At 45.1% G+C, this 20,264-nt stretch overlaps 1 protein-coding gene across 3 annotated transcripts in view; it reads left to right on the forward strand.

Moving 5' to 3' along the window:
* Positions 1–20,264, forward strand: part of prepl (prolyl endopeptidase like) — a 51,955-nt gene that overhangs the window by 9,478 nt on the left and 22,213 nt on the right. For all 3 annotated transcript variants that reach the window (XM_080200638.1, XM_080200637.1, XM_080200639.1), the window contains 2 exons: positions 123–339; positions 16,694–16,882. In XM_080200638.1, the coding sequence (XP_080056764.1) occupies positions 123–339; positions 16,694–16,882 (406 nt within the window). The remainder of the gene's footprint in view (positions 1–122; positions 340–16,693; positions 16,883–20,264) is intronic.

Here is a 20,264-nt window from a genome sequence, read left to right on the forward strand (position 1 = left end):
TATTAGAAAGTGGAATTCTGTTTGTTGGTTTCTAAAATAATTTGTATACCAATCTGATTTCATCTGAATCACCAACAAATTGTTTAAATAGTTTCTTCTGTTCCTTCTGTCAATATTTCAAGGTTTTTTGTGGAACTGACCTGCACCAAGGATGGGAGATTTATCACTATCAACAGTAACAGTAAGAATAGCTCAGAGGTCTGGTTACTTGATCGTTTGTATGCGCTAGGTTGCCCTAAGATTGTGCAAGAACGAGTCCCTGGACTAATTTACCATGTGGAACATTGGAGAAATCAGCTGTATATTCTGACAAATTTTGGTGCAACGGAAGAATACAGAGTAAGTCTTAAAAAAGCACGATATCATTTCCAGTCAGCTTATGACTTGTAATTGAAGAGTGACCTGATGTTGTTGTTCATTGTTCGTCCATCGTCATCGATGAGGACCTCGACACCATTAGTCATCTTGAGGCTGGTTGCAGTGTGTCCAAAGATGACTGATTAGGCTAATTCGGGCACAGAATGTTCTGCACATATTGGACAGACACTGTAGTTGTTGCGCTGGTGGCCCTGGACTTGTGCAGCTCATGCTTAAGTTGTGCTTCAGCAATACACCTTTCTTCGTGAGCTTGACAGCCTTTGGATGAGGCAGCATCAGGTAGGGCAGTTTTGTGCCAGCATTTCCCAGGTGGTCGTGTCAATGTCAAGCGACTTCAGGGAGGCTTTGAGTGTGTCTTTGAAATGTTTCTTCTGCCCTCCATGCGAGTGTCTTCCAGCAGAGAGTTCCCCAAAAAGGAGCTGCTTGGGTATGCGCTCATAAGAACATAAGAAGTAGGAGCAGGAGTAGGCCATCTAGCCCTTCGAGCCTGCCCCACCATTCAATAAGATCATGGCTGATCTGTCGTGGCTCAGTTCCACTTTCCCGCCTTCTCCCCATAACCCTTAATCCCCTTGCCTATCAAAAACCTATCTACCCGCGTCTTAAATATAATTAGCGAGGCAGCCTCCACCACTTCAACAGGCAGAGAATTCCAGAGATTCGCCACCCTTTGAGTGAAGAAGTTCCTCCTCAACTCCGTTCTAAACTGTCCCCCCTTATCTTGAGGCTATGCCCTCTAGTCCTACTGTCCCTTCTGAGCGGGAAGAGCCTCTCCACCTCTATCTTATCCATCCCATTCATCATCTTATATGTCTCAATGAGATCTCCCCTTATTCTTCTAAACTCTAACGAGTACAAGCCTGGTTTATTCAGCCTCTCCTCATAGCTCAACCCCCTCAACTCCGGTATCAGCCTAGTAAACCTCCTCTGCACTCCCTCCAAGGCCAAAATATCTTTGTGTAAGTGAGGCAACCAAAACTGCACACAGTACTCCAGCTGCGGCCTCACCAGTGCCCTGTACAGTTGCAGCAAGACCTCCCTACTTTAATATTCAATCCCCCTCGCTATGAAGGCCAGCATCCCTTTCGCCTTCCTGACCACCTGCTGCACGTGCAGGCTGGGTTTTTGCGACTCATGCACAAGGACCCCGAGGTCCCTCTGCACCATAGCATGCTGCAGTTTTTCGCCATGTAAGTAATAGTCCTTCCTACCATTATTCCTACCAAAGTGGACAACTTCACTTTGTCTGACATACGGATGACATGACCTGCCCACCGGGTCTGCGCTCTCATCAGCAGTGTGTGGACTGATGGTAGCCTTGCTTTAAAGAGAACTTCAGTGTCTGGTACTTTGTCTTGCCATCGGATGCATAATGTTCTGCGAAGACAAGACGTGGAAATGATTGAGCTGTCTTGCATGCCTTCGATACACTGTACGTGTTTCACAGGCATACAGGAGGGTAGTGAGTACCACGGCGCTGTAAACCTTCAGTTTTGTTGCTGGGTTGATTCCTCGATGCTCTCATACAGTGGAGCGCACTCTACCAAAAGCAGAACTTGCTTTTGCTATTCTGCAGTTAACTTCTGAATTAATAGTCACTGCTTGGGAGAGAGTGCTGCCAAGATAAGTCAACTGGTCCACTGCTGTAGTTTCTGCACATTGATTGTGATTATGGGTTCTGTGTACGGTGCATGAGGAGCAGGCTAGTGCATGACTTCAGTCTTTTTAATGATGGTGAGCCCAAAGTTGTCACAAGCCGTGGAAAATTTGTCCATACTGATTTGCATCTCTGGCTCTGAGCCAGCATACAGGGCGCAGTCATCGGCAAAGAGGAAATCTCTCAAAACAGTCTCTTTCACTTTGGTAATAGCTTGAAGTCTTCTCAAGTTGAAAAGCTTCCCATCCACCTTGTACTTGAGACTGATTCCAGCAACGCTGTCCTGAAAGGCATCATTCAACATGGCAGTAAGCATCATGCTGAACAGTGTGGGTGCGAGCACACAGCCCTGTTTGATGCTATTGGTGACTGGGAATGCCTCAGGATTCTCTGCCATCCAGTACTCTGGCCATCATGCTATCATGGAACTGGTGTACCATCTGAATGAATTTGGGGGAGGCAGCTGAACTTTGACATGATCCCCCACAGGCCTTGTCGGCTTACAGTATCAAAGGCTTTGCGAGGTCAGCAAAGGTCGTGTAGAGCTTGCGATTCTGCTCCTGACACTTCTCCTGAAGTTGGCGCACAGCAAAAATCATGTCAGTAGTCCCACGACCTTTGCAGAAGCCACACTGTGACTCTGGAAGCAGGCCCAGTTCCAGATGAGTGACCAGACGATTTAGCAGGACTCTCGCGAGGGTTTTTCCTATGATGGAGAGCAGTGAGATTCCTCGATGGTTGTCGCATACTTGCCAATTGCCCTTCCTCTTGTAGAGGTGTACAATGGAAGCATCTTTAAGTTCCTGAGTAATGGATCCTTGCTTCCAAAAGGACTGGAATAACTTGGTGAGCTTCCCGATAAGTGCAGGACCAGCAGCTTTATAGATCTCTGCGGGCATGGCATCTTCCCCGGGGCTTTGCCACTGGGTAGCTGGCTGACAGCTTTCGTGACTTCTGCTATTACCGGTGGGTCATCCATGGCGCTGTTGATATCAACCTGGGGAATCCTGTCTATTGCTTCTTCATTAATAGATGACAGTCGGTTGAGGACGGCTTCAAAGTGTTCAGCCCATCTCTGCAGGATCTGAGCCCTCTCTGTAATGAGAGTTGTACCATCTGTACTTAAGAGGGGGCAACTCCCGAGAGATTGAAGTCATCAGAGAGTGTTGAGGGCTTCATAGAACCGTTTGAAGTTGTTTCTGTCAGTGTATCCCTGTGTTTCATCTGCCTTGGCGCTCAGCCAGGCATCCTGCATTTTACACAGTTTATTCTGGACTGTCCTGCGAGCACTGGTGAAAGCATTTTTCTTGGCAGCTGAAGATGGGTCGTTCTGACAGGCCTGATGAAGACTGTGCTTTTCAACAGCAGAGCCTGTATCTCCTCATCGTTCTTATCAAACCAATCATGTTGCTTGCGGGTGGAGGGCACGAGCATCTTCAGCGCAGATGCATGGATAGCATCCCTGAAGCATTCCCAGTCATCCTCAGTGCTGCCTGCGAGGTGTAGGTCAGCAAACTTGATTTCTAAGTCTTCAGCCAGTGCTGAAGCTGGGGTTCTTTAACTTGGCCGCATTGATTCTTTTCATAACCTTGCTTCCTTGTGGTCACCCCTTGGGTCTGATGTGGAGCCTCATTTCGGAGACAATGAGCCTTTGATCTGTCCAGCAGTCTGATTACTGTGACATCCTGCCTGTCTTTTCTCCTAACAATGACATAGTCGATAAGATGCCAAAGCTTAGAGCAGGGGTGCATCCAGGAGGTCTTGTTACGGGTAGGCAGACGGAAGGTTGTATTGGTGATGAGGAGGTCATGTGCTGCACGGGTCTTCATTAAGAGTAGGTTGTTACTGTTACACTTGCCCACTCCATGCCTCCCAATGACTCCCTGTCAGATTGCAGAGTCACACCCTACTCTTGCATTGAAATCGCCAAGCAAGATCAGCTTGTCGGTACTGCTCACTGCTGACAGTAGGGCATCTAGTTCTTTGTAGAACTTGTCTTTCATCTCATCTGAGTTGTTCATTGTGGGGGCATAGGCGCTGATCAGGGTGGCTTGACTTCTGTCCTGTAGCGGAAGCTGTAATGTCATAAGCTGGTCGTTCACACCCTTGGGTAGACTATCAGGTTTCCAAACAAGGTGACTCCTGATGGCGAATCCAACTCCAGCATCATGGTGCTCATCACTGCCGCAATTGCTCCAGAAAAAAGTGTATCCACCTCCAGTTTCAGTCAACTGACCTACATTGGCAAGACAAGTTTTGCTCAGGGCTGCAAGCTCTCTGGCAACTAAGGCTGTTCTTCTCTCTGGTCTGTCTGCTGTAGGATTGTCCAAAAGCGTGCGCACGTTCCAAGTGCCAATGGTGAGCAGTGTCACCTTGTGTTTTATTTTGTGTGTTCAACCGCAAGATGGGATCCCTGCCAGCTGCGGTAAACTGGCCAGGATGTAGTGAAGCAGGCAATGTTTAGGGCACCTTTTCTAGCCCCTTATTCTACAGTGGTGAGCAGTGCGTTCCTGAAGAGGACTGCTCAGTCGCCCAGGTAGACACCGAGTTCCACTGCTGCTTCGGTCAGCAGAAAACGACCATTAGACCTGAGCCGCCTGCATACAGGTCCGTGACTACAGCTCCCAGTGTATCCACACCTGCTTCATCACTCGCCCATCGCCGTAGGACTTCAAGGGTTGAACAGGATCCTGATGATGATGATGGTGTCGAAACTAGCGCTTGATTTGGATTAAAGTGAGGGAGAGTTGCGCAGCGTCAGCCTCACACTCTCGTCCCAATTCCCATCTAGATCCAGTGGCAAGACAAGAGTCAAGACGCTGGAGGTGGGACTAGGCGCAATGGATGACCAGGATTTCTTTGTGTCTTATCCTGCTCTTCGCGTTCCATGACGCTTGCAGAGACTGCCTTGACTATTGGATCTTCCACTGGTCTCTTCTGTTCAATCCGCCGGACTCTGTCTTCACATGCTGGGATAGACATCTCCCTATCTCACCGAGGGTTGAGACCCGTTGGCTACCCTCACCTGGTTTAGCCAGCTTGTCAAGGCCATTGCCTGGGGTGTGGCCACTGTCGCATGCAAACAGCTACAGGAAGCCACAGGTGAGAGCTGAGTGCCAGGTGGGGACAAAGGATGGACAAACCGCCCTGAAAGGATATAACATGTTCCCCCACCAAAGGTATTACCTCTCCTTGATACCCCATACACGTCACAGAGTGACCTGATAGCAACTATGTGAGTACATATTGGTCTGTTCACTTTAGAACCTCATGAACTTCGTTCCCAATACCAACTAATTCTGTTATCCTTGGAGAATGTTTCACGGGGTTCACCAGGATCTTTGCTGGTTGGGGACAGAAAAGAAGGTAATTCACCTTGAATTTATTAGAGTGTGACTCTTGATAAGTTAAACACAAGGCAGCATTAACAACAGATAATGTACAGAACTTCTTTATCACACATGAAATAGATTTCCAAATGAGATTTCCAGGAAAGTAGCTGGTATTCAAGACATGTTTGGATGCTATGCTGAGAGTACACAATCTTTTTGGATAACTGAGCTAAGACTTCCTTTTTTATAACCACTGATTACTGGGGATACTCGAAGGCTGAACCTGCCTGTCCTCATAAGCAAACATGTGTTTAGAGAATGACTAAAAACAAAATAATTTCAAACAAAGTTGTTGAAGTGAAATAGTTAAAGCACAAATATAGTTATGAATTTGCCCAGTTTTTACCATTAACCTAGTCCCAATTGGCCACGTTTGATCCATATTCCTGTATGTCAATCTTCCTATGTAACTTTCTAAATGCTTTTTAAAAGACAAAATTGTATTATCTGTTTCGGAATTAAAATTCCGCCTACTTCTGCCTCGCCGATGTGAACCCTACCCCACCTCTGGGTTACCCTAGTTTGCTCTATTCGCCTGAACTTTTCACAACTGCTGCTGACACAAAATGAACAGTTTTATCCCTTAAAGTTTTTGAGTTACTCGCCACAGTATTCCTAGCCTCTGACCTGCTCTTGTAGCCAGTGTGTTTGTGGCAAGTCCAGTTGAGTCTCTGGTTAATGGTAACCCCAAAGATGTTGACAGCGAGGGAGTCAGTGATGGTAACACCACTGAATGTCAGGGAGCAATGGTTAGAGTATCTCATGTTGGTGATGGTCATTGCCTGGCATTTGTGTGGTGCAAATATTACTTGCCACCTGTCAGCCCAAGCCTGGATCTTGTCCTAATCTTGTTGCATTTAAGCATGGACTGCTTCAGTATCTGACGAGTCATGAAGGGTGTGGAACATTGTAGAATCATTGGTGAACATCCCCACTTCTGACCTTATGATGGAGGGAAGGTCACTGATGAAGCACTGAAGATGATTCAGCCTAGGACACTAGCCTGAGGGACTTCTATAGAGATGCCCTGGAGCTGAGGTGACTGACCCTCCACGACCACAACCATCTTCCTAAGTGCCAGGTATGACTCCAACCAGCGGAGAGTTTGTCCCCCAATACCCATTGATTCCAGTTTTGCTAGGGATCCTTGATGCCGTGCTTGGTCGAATGCGGCCTTGATGTCAAGGGCTGTCACTATCACCTCTGGAATTCAGCTTTTTTGTCCATGTTTGAACCAAGGCTGTAATGAGGCCAGGGGCTGAGTGACCCTGATGAAACCCAAACTGGGCGTCACTGAGCAGGTTGCTGCTGAGCAGATGCTACATGATAGCACTATTGATGATGCCTTCCATCACTTTACTGATCAAGAGTTGACTGATGGGGCAGTAATTGGGGCCGGGTTGGATTTGTCCTGGTTTTTGTGTATAGGCCGTACTTGGGCAATTTTCCACATTGTCAAGTAGACGCCAGTGTTGTAACTGTATTGGAAGAGTTTGGCCAGGGGCATGGCGAGTTCTGCACACAAGTTTTCAATTCTATTGCCGGAATGTTAATAGGGCCCATTCCTGTTGCAGTATCAAGTGCTTCTAACCATAGAACATTACAGCGCAGAACAGGCCCTTCGGCCCACGATGTTGCGCCGACCAGTTAAAAAAGCAATGACCCTCTAACCTAAACCAATCCCTTTCCATCCATAAACCTATCCACGGATCTCTTAAACGCCCCCAAACTAGGCGCATCTACAACTGCAGCAGGCAGGGCATTCCAATCCCTCACCACCCTCTGGGTAAAGAACCTACCTCTGACATCCGTCCTATATCTATCACCCCTTAATTTAAAGCTATGCCCCCTCATGCTAGCTTTCTCCATCCGAGGAAAAAGGCTATCACTGTCCACCCTATGTAAACCTCTAATCATCTTATATGTTTCAATAAGGTCCCCGCTTAGCCGCCTTCTTTCTAACGAAAACAACCCCAAATCCCTCAGTCTCTCCTCATAGGACCTTCCCTCCATACCAGGCAACATCCTGGTAAACCTCCTCTGCACCCTCTCCAATGCCTCCACATCCTTCCTATAATGTGGGGACCAGAACTGCACACAATACTCCAAGTGTGGACGCACCAGAGTTTTGTACAGTTGCAACATGACGTTGCGGCTCCTAAATTCAATCCCCCTACCAATAAACGCCAAGACACCGTAGGCCTTCCTAACTACCTTATCTACTTGATTCCCAACTTTCAGGGATCTATGTACACATACACCTAGATCCCTCTGTTCATCAACACTATTCGGAGTCCTACCGTTAGCCCTATACTCTACACATCTGTTATTCCTGCCAAAGTGAATTACCTCACACTTTTCCGCATTAAACTCCATCTGCCACCTCTCGGCCCAGCTCTGCAACTTGTCCAAGTCTCTCTGTAAACTATGACACCCCTCTTCACTATCTACCACTCCTCTGACTTTGGTGTCATCAGCAAATTTACTGATCCACCCAACTATACCCTCATCCAGATCATTTATAAAAATTACAAACAGTAGTGGCCCCAAAACAGATCTCTGAGGCACATCACTTGTAACCGAACTCCATGACAAATACTTTCCATCAACCACCACCCTCTGTCTCCTATCTGCTAGCCAATTCCTGATCCAATTAACTAAATCACCCCCAATCCCATACATCTGCATTTTCTGCAGAAGCCTTCCATGGTGAACCTTATCAAACGCCTTACTAAAGTCCATATATACCACGTCAACTGCCTTACCCCCATCCACCTCTTTGGTCACTTTCTCAAAAAACTCAATAAGGTTAGTAAGGCACGACCTACCCTTCACAAAACCGTGCTGACTATCTCCAATCAATACATTACTCTCTAAATAACTATAAATCCTATCCCTAATAATTTTTTCTAAAACTTTGCCCACAACAGAAGTAAGACTCACCGGTCTATAATTCCCGGGGAAGTCTCTGTTCCCCTTCTTAAACAATGGGACAACATTCGCTATCCTCCAATCCTCTGGCACTATACCTGTGACCAACGACGACCTGAAGATCAGAGCCAGAGGCTCTGCAATCGCCTCTCTTGCCTCCCAGAGAATCCTAGGGTAAATCCCGTCTGGCCCAGGGGACTTATCTATTTTCAAACCCTCAAGAATATCTAGCACATCCTCCTTATCAACTGCAGTACTATCCAGTTTACAACCCTGTAACCCAGTGTTCTCCACAGCTACATTTGCCTCCCTGTGTGAATACCGAAGAGAAATATTGGTTCAATGCCTCTCCAATCTCTTCCGGTTCCACACATAACTTCCCACTGCTGTCTCTAACTGGCCCTAATCTTGCCCTAACCAATCTTCTGTCCTTAACATATCTATAGAATGCCTTAGGATTCTCCTTAATCCTATCAGCCAAAGTCTTCTCGTGTCCTCTTTTAGCTCTTCTTAACTCACTCTTTAACTCCCTCCTAGCCAATCTAAAGCTTTCCAGTGCACTACCTGAGCCTTCAAGTCTCAAGCTGACATTAGCCTCCTTTTTCCTTTTAACCAGCGAAACAACTTTTTTAGTGCACCATGGTTCCCTTGCTCGACCATTACCTCCTTGCCTGACAGGGACATACATATCAAGGACTCGCAGTAGCTGCTCCTTGAAAAAACTTCACATTTCGGACGTTCCCAGCCCCTGTAGTCTCCTAGTCCAACCTATGCTCCCTAATTCTCTCCTCATAGCCTCATAATTACCCTTCCCCCAGCTAAAACTACTGTCCCGAGGTTCCAGTCTATCCCTTTCCATCACTAAGGTGAACGTAACCGAATTGTGGTCGCTATCACCAAAATGCACACCAACTTCCAAGTCTAACACCTGGTCTGGCTCATTTCCCAGCACCAAATCCAATATAGCCTCGCCTCTAGTTGGTCTATCTACATACTGAGTCAAAAAACCTTCCTGCACGCTTTGTGCAAAAACTGACCCCTCTAATGAGCTAGAGCTATAGCTATTCCAATCAATATTAGTAAAGTTAAAGTCCCCCATAACAATTACCCTATTACTTTCACTCCTATCCAGGATCGTCTCTGCAATCCTTTCCTCAACCTCTCTAGAACTTTTAGGAGGTCTATAAAAGACTCCCAACAGGGTGACCTCTCCTCTCCTATTTCTAATCTCAGCCCATACTACCTCAACAGACAAGTCCTCATCAAACTTCTTCTCTGACACTGTGATACAATCCTTGACTAATAATGCTACCCCTCCCCCTCTTCTACCTCCTTCTCTACTCCAACTGAAGCATTTGAACCCCGGAACCTGAAACAACCATTCCTGCCCCTGCTCTATCCATGTCTCTGAAATGGCCACAACATCAAAGTTCCAGGTACTGATCCACGCTGCAAGTTCATCCACCTTATTGCGAATACTCCTCGCATTAAAGTATACGCATTTCAAACAGTGCTCTGCTCCACCCCCACGATGCCGTGCATTGCAGTCCCCATCTATGCCCCCCTCACTTTCATCCCTGCTACTCAGGATCCCACCCCCCCCCTCTGAATCAGTTTAAACCCCCTGCATAGCCTTTGCAAATTTTCCCCCCAAGATATTGGTTCCCCTCTGATTCAGGTGTAGACCATCACTCTTGTAGAGGTCCCACCTTCCCCAGAATGAGCCCCAATTGCTCAAGAACCTGAACCCCTCCCTCCTGCACCATCCCCTCAGCCACAAATTCAAACTTTCCCTCTCTCTGTTCTGCTCTAAACTATCCCGTGGCACAGGCAAGAGTCCCGAGATAACCACTCTGTCTGACTTGGCCTTAAGTTTCCACCCCAACTCCATAAATTTCTGCTTAATATCCCCTTCCCTTATCCTCCCTATGTCATGTGTCCCCACATGAACTATGACTTGGGGCTGACTCCCCTCTCCCCTAAGAGTCCTGAACACCCTCTTTGAAACATCCCAGACCCCAGCCCCTGGGAGGCAACACACCAGCCCTGAGTCCCTACCATTACTGCTGACTCTCCTATTTGTCCCCCTAACTATGGAGTCCCCAATCACCAGGCCCAATCTTTTACTTCCCCTATCCACCTGAGCCTTCACAACAGGCTCACCTCCAGAGACCTGCTCCCTTTGGCTATCTCCAGTTGATTCCTCCTCAACTGTAGCCTCCAGGACAGAAAACTTATTTTGGAGGGGAACAGCCCTAGGGGATTGTTTCGCCAATTGTTTCTTACCCCTCTTCCTAGCAGTTACCCAAGACTCATTTTTAGGAGTGACTATCTCCTTGTAACTCCTATCAATGTCTGCCTCAACCTCCCGAATTATCCGGAGTGCCTCCAATTCCAGCTCCAGCTCTTTAACACGCTCCTCCAGAAGCTGCAAGCGTACACACTTCCTGCAGGTAAAATCAGCAGCAACTCTACTGGTGTCCCTCACCACATACATACCACATACAACCATTTCTTGATATCATGTGGAATGATATCAAATTGACCAGAGACTAGCATCTGAGATGCTGGGGACCATGGAGGAGGCAAAGGTGGTTCATCCACTCAGCACTTCTGGCTAAAGATTGCTCTGAATGATGCAGCCTTAACTTTTGCACTGATGTGCTGGGCTCCTCCATCATTTGAGACCTTTTGTGGGTGTAATACCACCAGCAGGGACCAGCTTCTTGGTGGTGGCACTACTGAGTACAGAAGAGTGCCAGCAGCTCTTGGAAGGCGTGACTTCCACCCTTAGGATCTTTGATCCCAGAAGAAAGACCCACCACTGGCTTTTAAGTGCCTGAGTGGCACAAGATGCAGTGGGCCTTCTCAAAAAGAGGAACTTAGAAATCTTGCAACTCTCCAGCTGGTGGCCAAGACCCCCATCACTTCCACAAGATTCCATCTGCATCTTTTGAATAAAACGTTTACGTAAAGGGCGGCATGGTTGCACAGTGGTTAGCATTGCTGCGTCACAGCTCCAGGGACCTGGGCTCGATTCCTGGCTTGGGTCACTGTCTGTATGGAGTTTGCACGTTCTCCTCATGTCTTCGTGGGTTTTCTCCAGGTGGTCTGGTTTCCTCCCACAGTCCAAAGATGTGTAGGTTAGGTTGATTGGCCGGGCTAAAATTGCCCTTTAGTGTTCTGAGATGCGTAGGTTAGAGGGATTAGCGGGTAAATATGTAGGGATATGGGGGTAGAGCCTGGGTGGGATTGTGGTTGGTGCAGACTCGATGGGCCAAATGGCCTCTTCCTGCACTATAGTGTTTCTATGATTCTAAGTCGTGCCTGATTAAGTGGACACAAACGATCCTATGGCACTGATTGGAAAAAGAGCTCCTATTTTTGTTACCAATTTTGTTACAATGTGGGATCTACGTGAAAATTGGCTAATGTGCTTCCTTACATTTCAACAATGACCAGACCAAAATTATTTCTTTGACAGTAATGCACTTCAGGTGCTATATGAGCACACATTTATCTTGTTCTTCTTGCAGACAGAAGAGAGTCAACAGAAAGTTATAGTTTAATTCATACAGAAACAGAAAATCCTGGAAAATCTCTGCAGATCTGACAGCATCTGTGGAGAGAGAATAGAGCCAACATTTCAAGTCTGGGTGACCCTTGTCAGAGCTGAGGGTGAAGAGAATCAGAAAAAAAGTGCCTTAGTACTTATTTTATTTGTTCAGGGCTGGGCCAGCATTTATAGCTAATTTGTAACTGCCCTTGAATTCAGTAGTTTGCTAGATCATTTCAGAGAGCATTTCACCACATTGCTAAGATGAGATAAGTATATGGAAGCAGAATGCAAAAATGTATTCAAGAATCTTCAAGAAGAAAGAAAAGTTGGATGTGGAGTTGTCATCTAGATTACGTATTAAATTTTGCAGATGTTGATGGCTGTTTTGATGGAGACAGATGGAAATCAGCAAATACAATTTATAATATCTCGCATTTTGGAGGGGAAAGGTAGTTGGTCAAGTGTTAGGGAGAATGGTGATTAAGGAGCAGGATCTGGGCCTCTTCAATCCACCTCTGCCACACATCTAATACTCAGGCCCATCCCAACCCATTTAATAATGCTCAGAAAGCCACAGGCTGCAGCACTCAGATTCCAATTGAGTTCTACCAAACTCAACACAACCTTCAAGAGTACCATGTCCAGAACCTTAATGATATAGGTCAATGATAGCCTGCTTCCCCCACTGCCTATATCTGTCACAAACTTACTCCTTCTTCAAATTATGAGCATCTTCTTATCATGTTATGCCCTATCTGTGACTTAAAAATATAAGACAGCAAGCCAAGCAAAGAATAATTATTTACAATTTATGTAAAAAAGGCTTGCATTCCTTTATTAGTTTGTAATAAAATAGAAAGTCACTAATTCAATCACCACATGGTAGTGACACTCATATAAATATTTTACAAAAGGCATCTTCCAACTCATCATGAATAGTAACACAGAGATCTGTTCGTGTGAGAAAGTACATCAGTTTGTAAAGTGAATCAATCAAAAAACAGTTGAAATAAGTAACTCATTCTTGAGTTTATGTAATAAAAAGTTAAGACTTCATTGTCTTTGGATGCAGAAAAAAGTGCATTTAGATGATATAAAACTGCTGTGCTTGTGCCATGTTGATACGTTCATTGCAGTCTCTTTTTAAAATTCATTCTTGGACAGTGTGTATCGCCTGCAAGGCCAAAATTTTTTGCTGATCCCTAAGTGCCCTTGAGAAGATGGTGATGAGCCACCTTCTTGAACTATTGGAGTCCATGTAGTGTAGTTACACCCATAATGTTGTTAGTAAGGAAGTTCAAAGATGTTGAGCCCTTGATGGTGGAGGAATAACATTAGAATTCCAAATCAAGATTGTGAGTGACTTGGAGGTGGCGCTCCCATGCACCTGCTGCCCTTGTCTTTTCTAGGTGGGAGAGGTCATGGGCTTAAGGTGCTGTCAGAGGAGTGTTGGCGAGTTGCTGCAATGCATTGGTGAACCTGTGGATGGTGCACACTGCTGCCATTGTGCATCAGTAATGGAAGGAGTGAATGTCTAACACTCTGGATGGTTGTCATTCCAGTAAGAAGCCTGACAACACCAGGTTTAAGTCCAACTGATTTATTTGATAGTAAACTCACAAGCTTTCGAGGTTCCCTTCTTCATCAGGTGAATGGAGAGTTCTGGCCTCAGGCAGTACATATAACAGCACAGACAGTTTACAGATTACTGATTAGAATGCGAATCTTTACACCTAACCTGCTATTCAAGTCTTAAAGTGGCTAACAATGTGAGTGGAAAGAGCACTGAGCACAGGTTAAAGAGATGTGTATTGTCTCCAGCCAGTACAGTAAGTGAGGTTTTGCAAACCCAGGCAAGTCATGGGGGTTGCAGATAGTGCAACATGAACCCAGGATCCCTGTTGAGACCGTCCTCACGTGTGCGGAACTTGGCTATCAGTTTCTGCTCAGGGACCCTGCGCTGTCATGTGACATGAAGGTCACCTTGGAGAATGCTTAACCAAAGGTCGGAGGCCGAATGCCCGTGACCACTGAAGTGTTCGCCAACAGGAAGGGAACGGTCTTGCCTGGTGATTATCGAGCGATGTTCATTCATCCGTTGTCATAGCGTCTGCATGGTCTCCCCAATGTACCATGCTTCATGACATCCTTTCTTGCAACGTATTAGGTAGTTGTCATTCAAGCATGTCTCAGGTGATGTCAAGATTCTTGAGTATTGCTGCAGTTACCCAGGCAAGTGGAGAATATTCCATCACCTTCTTGACTTTTAACTTGTAGATGGTGGACGGGCTTTGAAGAGTCAGCAAGTGGGTTTTTCACTGCAGAATTACCAGTCTTGGAACTGCTCCCTTAATCTGCAGTATTAATATGGCTGATCCAGTTATGTTTCCAGCCAATGGCAATTCCTGGTATTTTAATGGTAATTAAAATACCAGGATTTTAATAGCAGAGGATTCAGAGATATGCCATTGAATGTCAGGAGGAGCTGATTAGATTCTGTCTTGTTGGAGATGATCATTGCACTTGTGCAACACAATTGTCACTTGTCGCTTATTAAACCTGAGTGTTGTTCCAGTCTTAGTGAATGCTGATGTGGATTGGTAAATGTTCAAACTGTCTGGGTAGACAACTAAATGTGTCAAAGCTGGAATTTTGAGACTGCAACAATTTTGACCTCACATCAAGTATAATTTCAAACTAAAAGCCTGTATGAAGTATATTGTAGCAGTGTAACTGTTAGAGCAAAAAGGTGGCAGCAGTACAAGTTGTTAAATCATTCCTCTTCACTGAGGATTATTTATAAATAAACAAATGGAAAGTGGAAATTTAAACCCGTCAAATGTATCAAAATCAAAAAGTAATGTATTTCCAAATTTATACAATTGGAGCATCAGTGTGCACCACTCAAACTGAATTAAATGCAATATATTGACTTGCTTCACAGTGGCGTTTTCTGGGGATTAATTTTTATCTGAATACATGTATAGCACTGTATCAGTGACAGAAGCTGAGCAGCCATTTAAACTCATAGAATGTGGATTGCACTGATCAATACCGAAAAATGGCCTGCAGACAGACTCTAGGGAATTGTATGACTGCTGTTCTTCACAGTTCAGACTTCTACTACACATGGTGCACTCTAACACTCACTAAACAGAATTTGCCTTTCTGCCGAGAACTTAATCATTCATCCAGCAATTTTCATTGTACATCACCGTGACTTTACTAAAGTTTGTTTGGAAAGATGGTGTATTTCATATTTGGCTTATTCATTTCACATTTAAGTCATGTATACTCTCTCAAGTGCACTTGTATTGCTGATTTATTGAAAAAATGTCTGATATCATAGGTCAAGTGCATTTTCTTGCAGCCACTGGAATTGGGTGCAATTTGCTTTTAGAGGTGATGAAAATATTTTTGTTTTTGCATTGTGTGAGTAATTTATTAGTTTTGAGTTGTAATTCTTTACGAGCAATCATTAATAAATTAAGCTGTCAGTGCATCCAAGCCTTCCATAGCTGGCCATGTTCACCCAATGATGAAAGGAACAGGCCATTGTGATTAAATAAATAGATTGAACAGCATGCCTTTAACTTCTAAAAAGGATGTATGATGTTCTCAGTTGAGCCTTCTACTGCAGTGAGTTGTGAGCTGCCCACCTTCTTCTTAGGCCGTCCCTAGGATCGAGGATGACCTGCTTCCACTCTGGCTCAATGAATTCTGGGATGACTGATAAAGTTCAATGCATGACCTGCATGCCCTACCATATATAGAGCAGGTGGTGTTTGGGAAGGGTAGGGTAGATGGGTTGCTTGGACATTTGTGCGTTCCTTTGACACCTTGGGCCCAATTTTACCATTGCATTGCACCTGTTTTTGGCATGGTGTGATCTGCCCCGCCTCTACGCCTGACTTTACAAAGTTGCTAGCATTTTAATTGACTTAATGGGCTACACACCCAACTTGACCAGCACTTCCCACTTTATCACCGCATTCACCCATCCAGAATCAGCATGAATCAGACATGCTCCATAGAAGTTGGATTCAGGCACTCCAATTAATGAGAAGGTTGATGCCTAGCATCCGACAGCTCTCTGCTTGAGATCGGTCAGAGAGGGGGGTTCCATTGCCACTCTGGTTGAGATCAGTGGAATGGAAGGGGGCGTCCACTGCCCTTCTGCCTGAGATCAATTGGTGGGGGGGTGCAAAATCAGTTGCCGCTCTGCCTGTGATCGGGGGTGGGGGGGGCAGGAAGGGGGTATGCTGCCACTGTGCCTGTGATCAGTGGATGGGAAAGGGGTCTACAGCCACTCAGCCTGAGATTGGGGGGTTGGGGCCCACGATCGGTGTAGGTGGCGGCGGGGGGTGGAGGTTGAGGGTATAAGGGGGTCAATAATTTTGTGGGGATGGGGCAATATCTGTAGGGGCCGGGGGAGGCATTATCCAGCCCGGGAGGGATGTAGCAAGGGAGCAGCAATTTATCAATTTTTTTTTTGCACATGCGCAGTCAGAGGCACCATTCGGAGCTGCAGGATTTCAGGCAAATTTTTATAGGCAGAGTGCATGTGAGGGCACCTGTATAACAGGTCTAAAAGTCGAATCTGAAACACCGACAGTTTCAATTCTGCCCAGCACTTAGAATCAAAATGGTAAAATAGAGCCCCTCGACTTCACCTCTGCATGTTCCCAATGTGTACTTTCTGTCTGTAACAGATAGGAACACTTCAATTGTTGAGGGAACTCCTACAAAGCTATGAATTCTGTTTTTCTTTTTTAGCTGATGAAGGTACCAATTTCTTCCCCTGGAATGAAGAGATGGCAAACTGTTTATGCAGTAAAAGAGAGAACCAAGCTCATCGACATGGAACTGTTCAAGGATCACTGCATAATGATACTGAAGTGTTATGGTCACTTATATCTACATGTGTTTTCCCTCAATGAACCAAAAGCTGTTAAGTGCATCAAGGTATGTGGGGAATTCCTAGTATTTTTGGTCCATGACACTACCATGCTGAATACAACACTTTACTTCAATGGTGAGAACATGTTGGTGAACTGCAAGGACTATCAAGTTCTGAGTAAATATTTAGCTATGACAAATCCCAAAACATGCCATGTTCGGCAACAGTTTTTTTTTGGTCAATTATTCTGGTTTTGACAGCTTCCTCTCCTCATTGAGGTGGTTTCCCTAGAATGAAATTCCTCTTTGAATCACCAGAAGTTACTGATCTGATCGTATCATTTGTTTCAAAGTTGAAATTCCTGCAAATTTCTTAATGAGCCATTACTTACAGAAGAAAGCAGGCATCCTTTTTTTTTTAAGAGCATTTTCAGTCTCTGTTTATTAACTGTTTTCTGCCTGTACATTTTTTGCATTCTTTGCACAAAACAGCATGCATGACAACTGCTACTACTACAGATAATATGTTACAACCACATAAAAGGTGTTTCCTCAAAGTGATCCAAAGAATTTATATCTGTGTGTATGTAGTCCCCTTTTACTTAATGAGCAGTTCAATTTGAAAAAGAAAACAGCAAGCCAGCTTTATTTCTAAACAAGATTAGGTTAGTTAATTACAAAATCTACTGCTAAAATTCACTTATTTAACTTAAAATTAACTCAAATACAGATATAAAGATTAAAAACAGATGAAGGAAAGCAGAAACTTAAAGGCTCCTGAAGGAGCACCTGTAAGCAGGTCGAAAAGTCGAATCTGAAACAATGCCAATTTCAAGTCTACCGAAGTAAGGAGGATGAAATTTGAGGTTCGGGTTTGAGCAGCTGCAACGGCTTCTGCTGTTTGCCTTTTTCCTTGGACGCCATATCGACACAAAAATGAGAGACAGTGTTGCCGATGCCTCCTCAGGTCCAGGGATATGGTGACTCACACTTGCCATATTCTACAGGAACTGACACCAGGGGATTGGGAGGCCATCTGTTGCCAGTGACTCTAAAAGTAACAGCCATCCTTCTCACCTAAGTGAATGGCTCATTCCAGCGCTCTGTTGAGGACCTGTGCAGGATCAGTGTCCATCACCTCATGTATATCCCTTTTTGTGAAGAAACGCACGTGCATTTTGCCAGAAATCAAAAGAGCCAGCAGGCCAGAGCACTGGGCTTTACTGAGATTGCCCATTTTCCACAGATGCTGGCTGCTATTTACTGCACTTAGGTGAGTATCAAAGCTGCCTGGCAACAGTCACTTCAATCTATGAACAGAAAAAGATTCCACTTGCTCAGTGCTTAGCTTGTATGTGACCATAAGAAGTAAATAATGCAGATATATGTGAGAAACCAGGAAGCTTTAATAGCTGATACACCTCATCTGACTCCTCGAGGGACCAGACAGAATCGAGATTTGGCTGTTCGGTGACAAAGAACCTGGCTGACAATGCCCCATTAGTGGCCACAAATCCTACAGAGGGAAGGTACAATGATGCTTATGTCACTGCTTGAATATTGGTAGAGCAGAGTATTGGCATCTTAAAGATGTGATTTTGGTGCTTCAACAGATCTGGCAAAGCACTCCACTACATTCTCTAGAGGGTCTCCTGGATCAATGTTGTTGTCTGCACGTTGCACAAGCTGGCACTACAAAGTGGGGAGTACTTGCCAAATCAGACATACACATCTCAAACCAATGAGGCAAACATTGAGAGAGATGAGGGTGAAGAGTTTGAGAAAGCCAAGGCTGCAGGGGAAGAGGCTATAGCATGGGTAATTGAGGCAAGCATGTATGTGAGACCTTCAGGAATAGGGATGTTTTAGTGCAATTATCTGATGATAAGGCCACACCTGGAGTATTGTGTGCAGTTCTGGTGTCATTGTCTGAGGAAGGATATCCTTGCCTTAGAGGGAAAACAGCGAAAGTTTACCAGGCTGATTCCTGGGATGGCAAGTCTGCCATATGAGGAGAGACTAAGTCAGTTAGGATTGTATTCATTTGGAGTTAGGAAGAATGAGATGGGATCTCATAGAAACTTAGAAAATTCAAACAGGATTAGACAGAGTAGATTCAGAAAGAATGTTCCCAACGGTGGGGGAATCCAGTACTAGGGGTCATAGTTTGAGGATAAGGGGTAAACCTTTTAGGACTGAGGTGGGGAGACGAGAGCGGTGAATTTGTGGAACTCATGACCATAGAAAATAGTTGGGGCCAAAACATTTTGTGATTTGAAGAAGAAATAAGATATAGCTCTTGGGGCTAAAGGTATATGGGGAGAAGGCGAGATCAGGATATTGATTTTGATGATCACCATGATCAAACTGAATGGCAGAGGAAACTCCAAGGGCCAAATGGCCTGCTCCTGCGTCTATTTTCTATGTTTCATAGCCACCAGAATCCAAGAGGGGGTTGATGAGTAGTTATCTACATCTTATTGGACAAATATCCTCTCTTATTGAACAGCATAGCTAATCCACTCCTTGCAACAATGCACCTCAACCTCAGAGTGATATCTCAGCCATTATCCTTGAAGGATGATGAAGGCTTGATAACATGTGTCTTTGTTGAGAGGAGGTCCAACGTAGACCTCTGGCATTATATGTCAGAAGGCAGATCTCCTTGTAATGTCTGTATCATCACAGTTGCCACAGAAACCTAGTCGAAGCAGGAGCAGCTCCACAATCCTCAGACCACATGTAGCTGTATGCCTTCAGTCTGACAAAGCTCCTCATAGACACCCATCTGCCAAAACCTCTTCCAGTCTGGAACCTCTCCCATCTATTGTGTGAACTTGTCTTGCTTGAAGACAAATGGAGAGATTGAGTAGAGTTCATGCCAAGGCAGATAATAAGGATGCCTGCCTTGGATGTATGGTGATTGGGATGAGGATGTGATGTATACAGGACATGACCCAGATAAAGATATAAAGGTGTGTGTGAAATATTGAGTGGAGATGTGCTTTTAGTTGGCCATTTGTGCAATTCCTTTGGAGTGTCATCCTGTTAAGTCCAGATGGGTTTGTGAATGTGTGAGCTGAGGGTTATAAGTTAGCCTTAGTGTGCCAGAATAGACTGTGATCATTCATCCTTTCTCACACTAGATTGCAGATCTTTGCATTTGCAATGACTGCAGAAGCTGCCACCTCCCAAGCTGGCAATGGTAGACCTCCTCTAGGCATCACTCAGGTACAGGACATCCTGACAGGCCTCAACAACACCCAGCAGATGAAGCATCATTGAACTTGGGAGCCATAGTCTGCCTGTCATTTGAGTCATTTCTTCCATGTGACTATCCTGACCTGGGGACCTTGAAAAGGCAGATTTGTGGTTATCCTTTATATATGGCACCCAGAGGAAAGAACCACGTTGTGGTGGGTCACATGAATCAGAGGCCGTCCACCCT

Source organism: Carcharhinus amblyrhynchos, chromosome 12 (assembly GCF_965287045.1).
Source record: "Carcharhinus amblyrhynchos chromosome 12, sCarAmb.v2.hapA, whole genome shotgun sequence".
NCBI classification, from domain to species: Eukaryota; Metazoa; Chordata; class Chondrichthyes; order Carcharhiniformes; family Carcharhinidae; genus Carcharhinus; species Carcharhinus amblyrhynchos.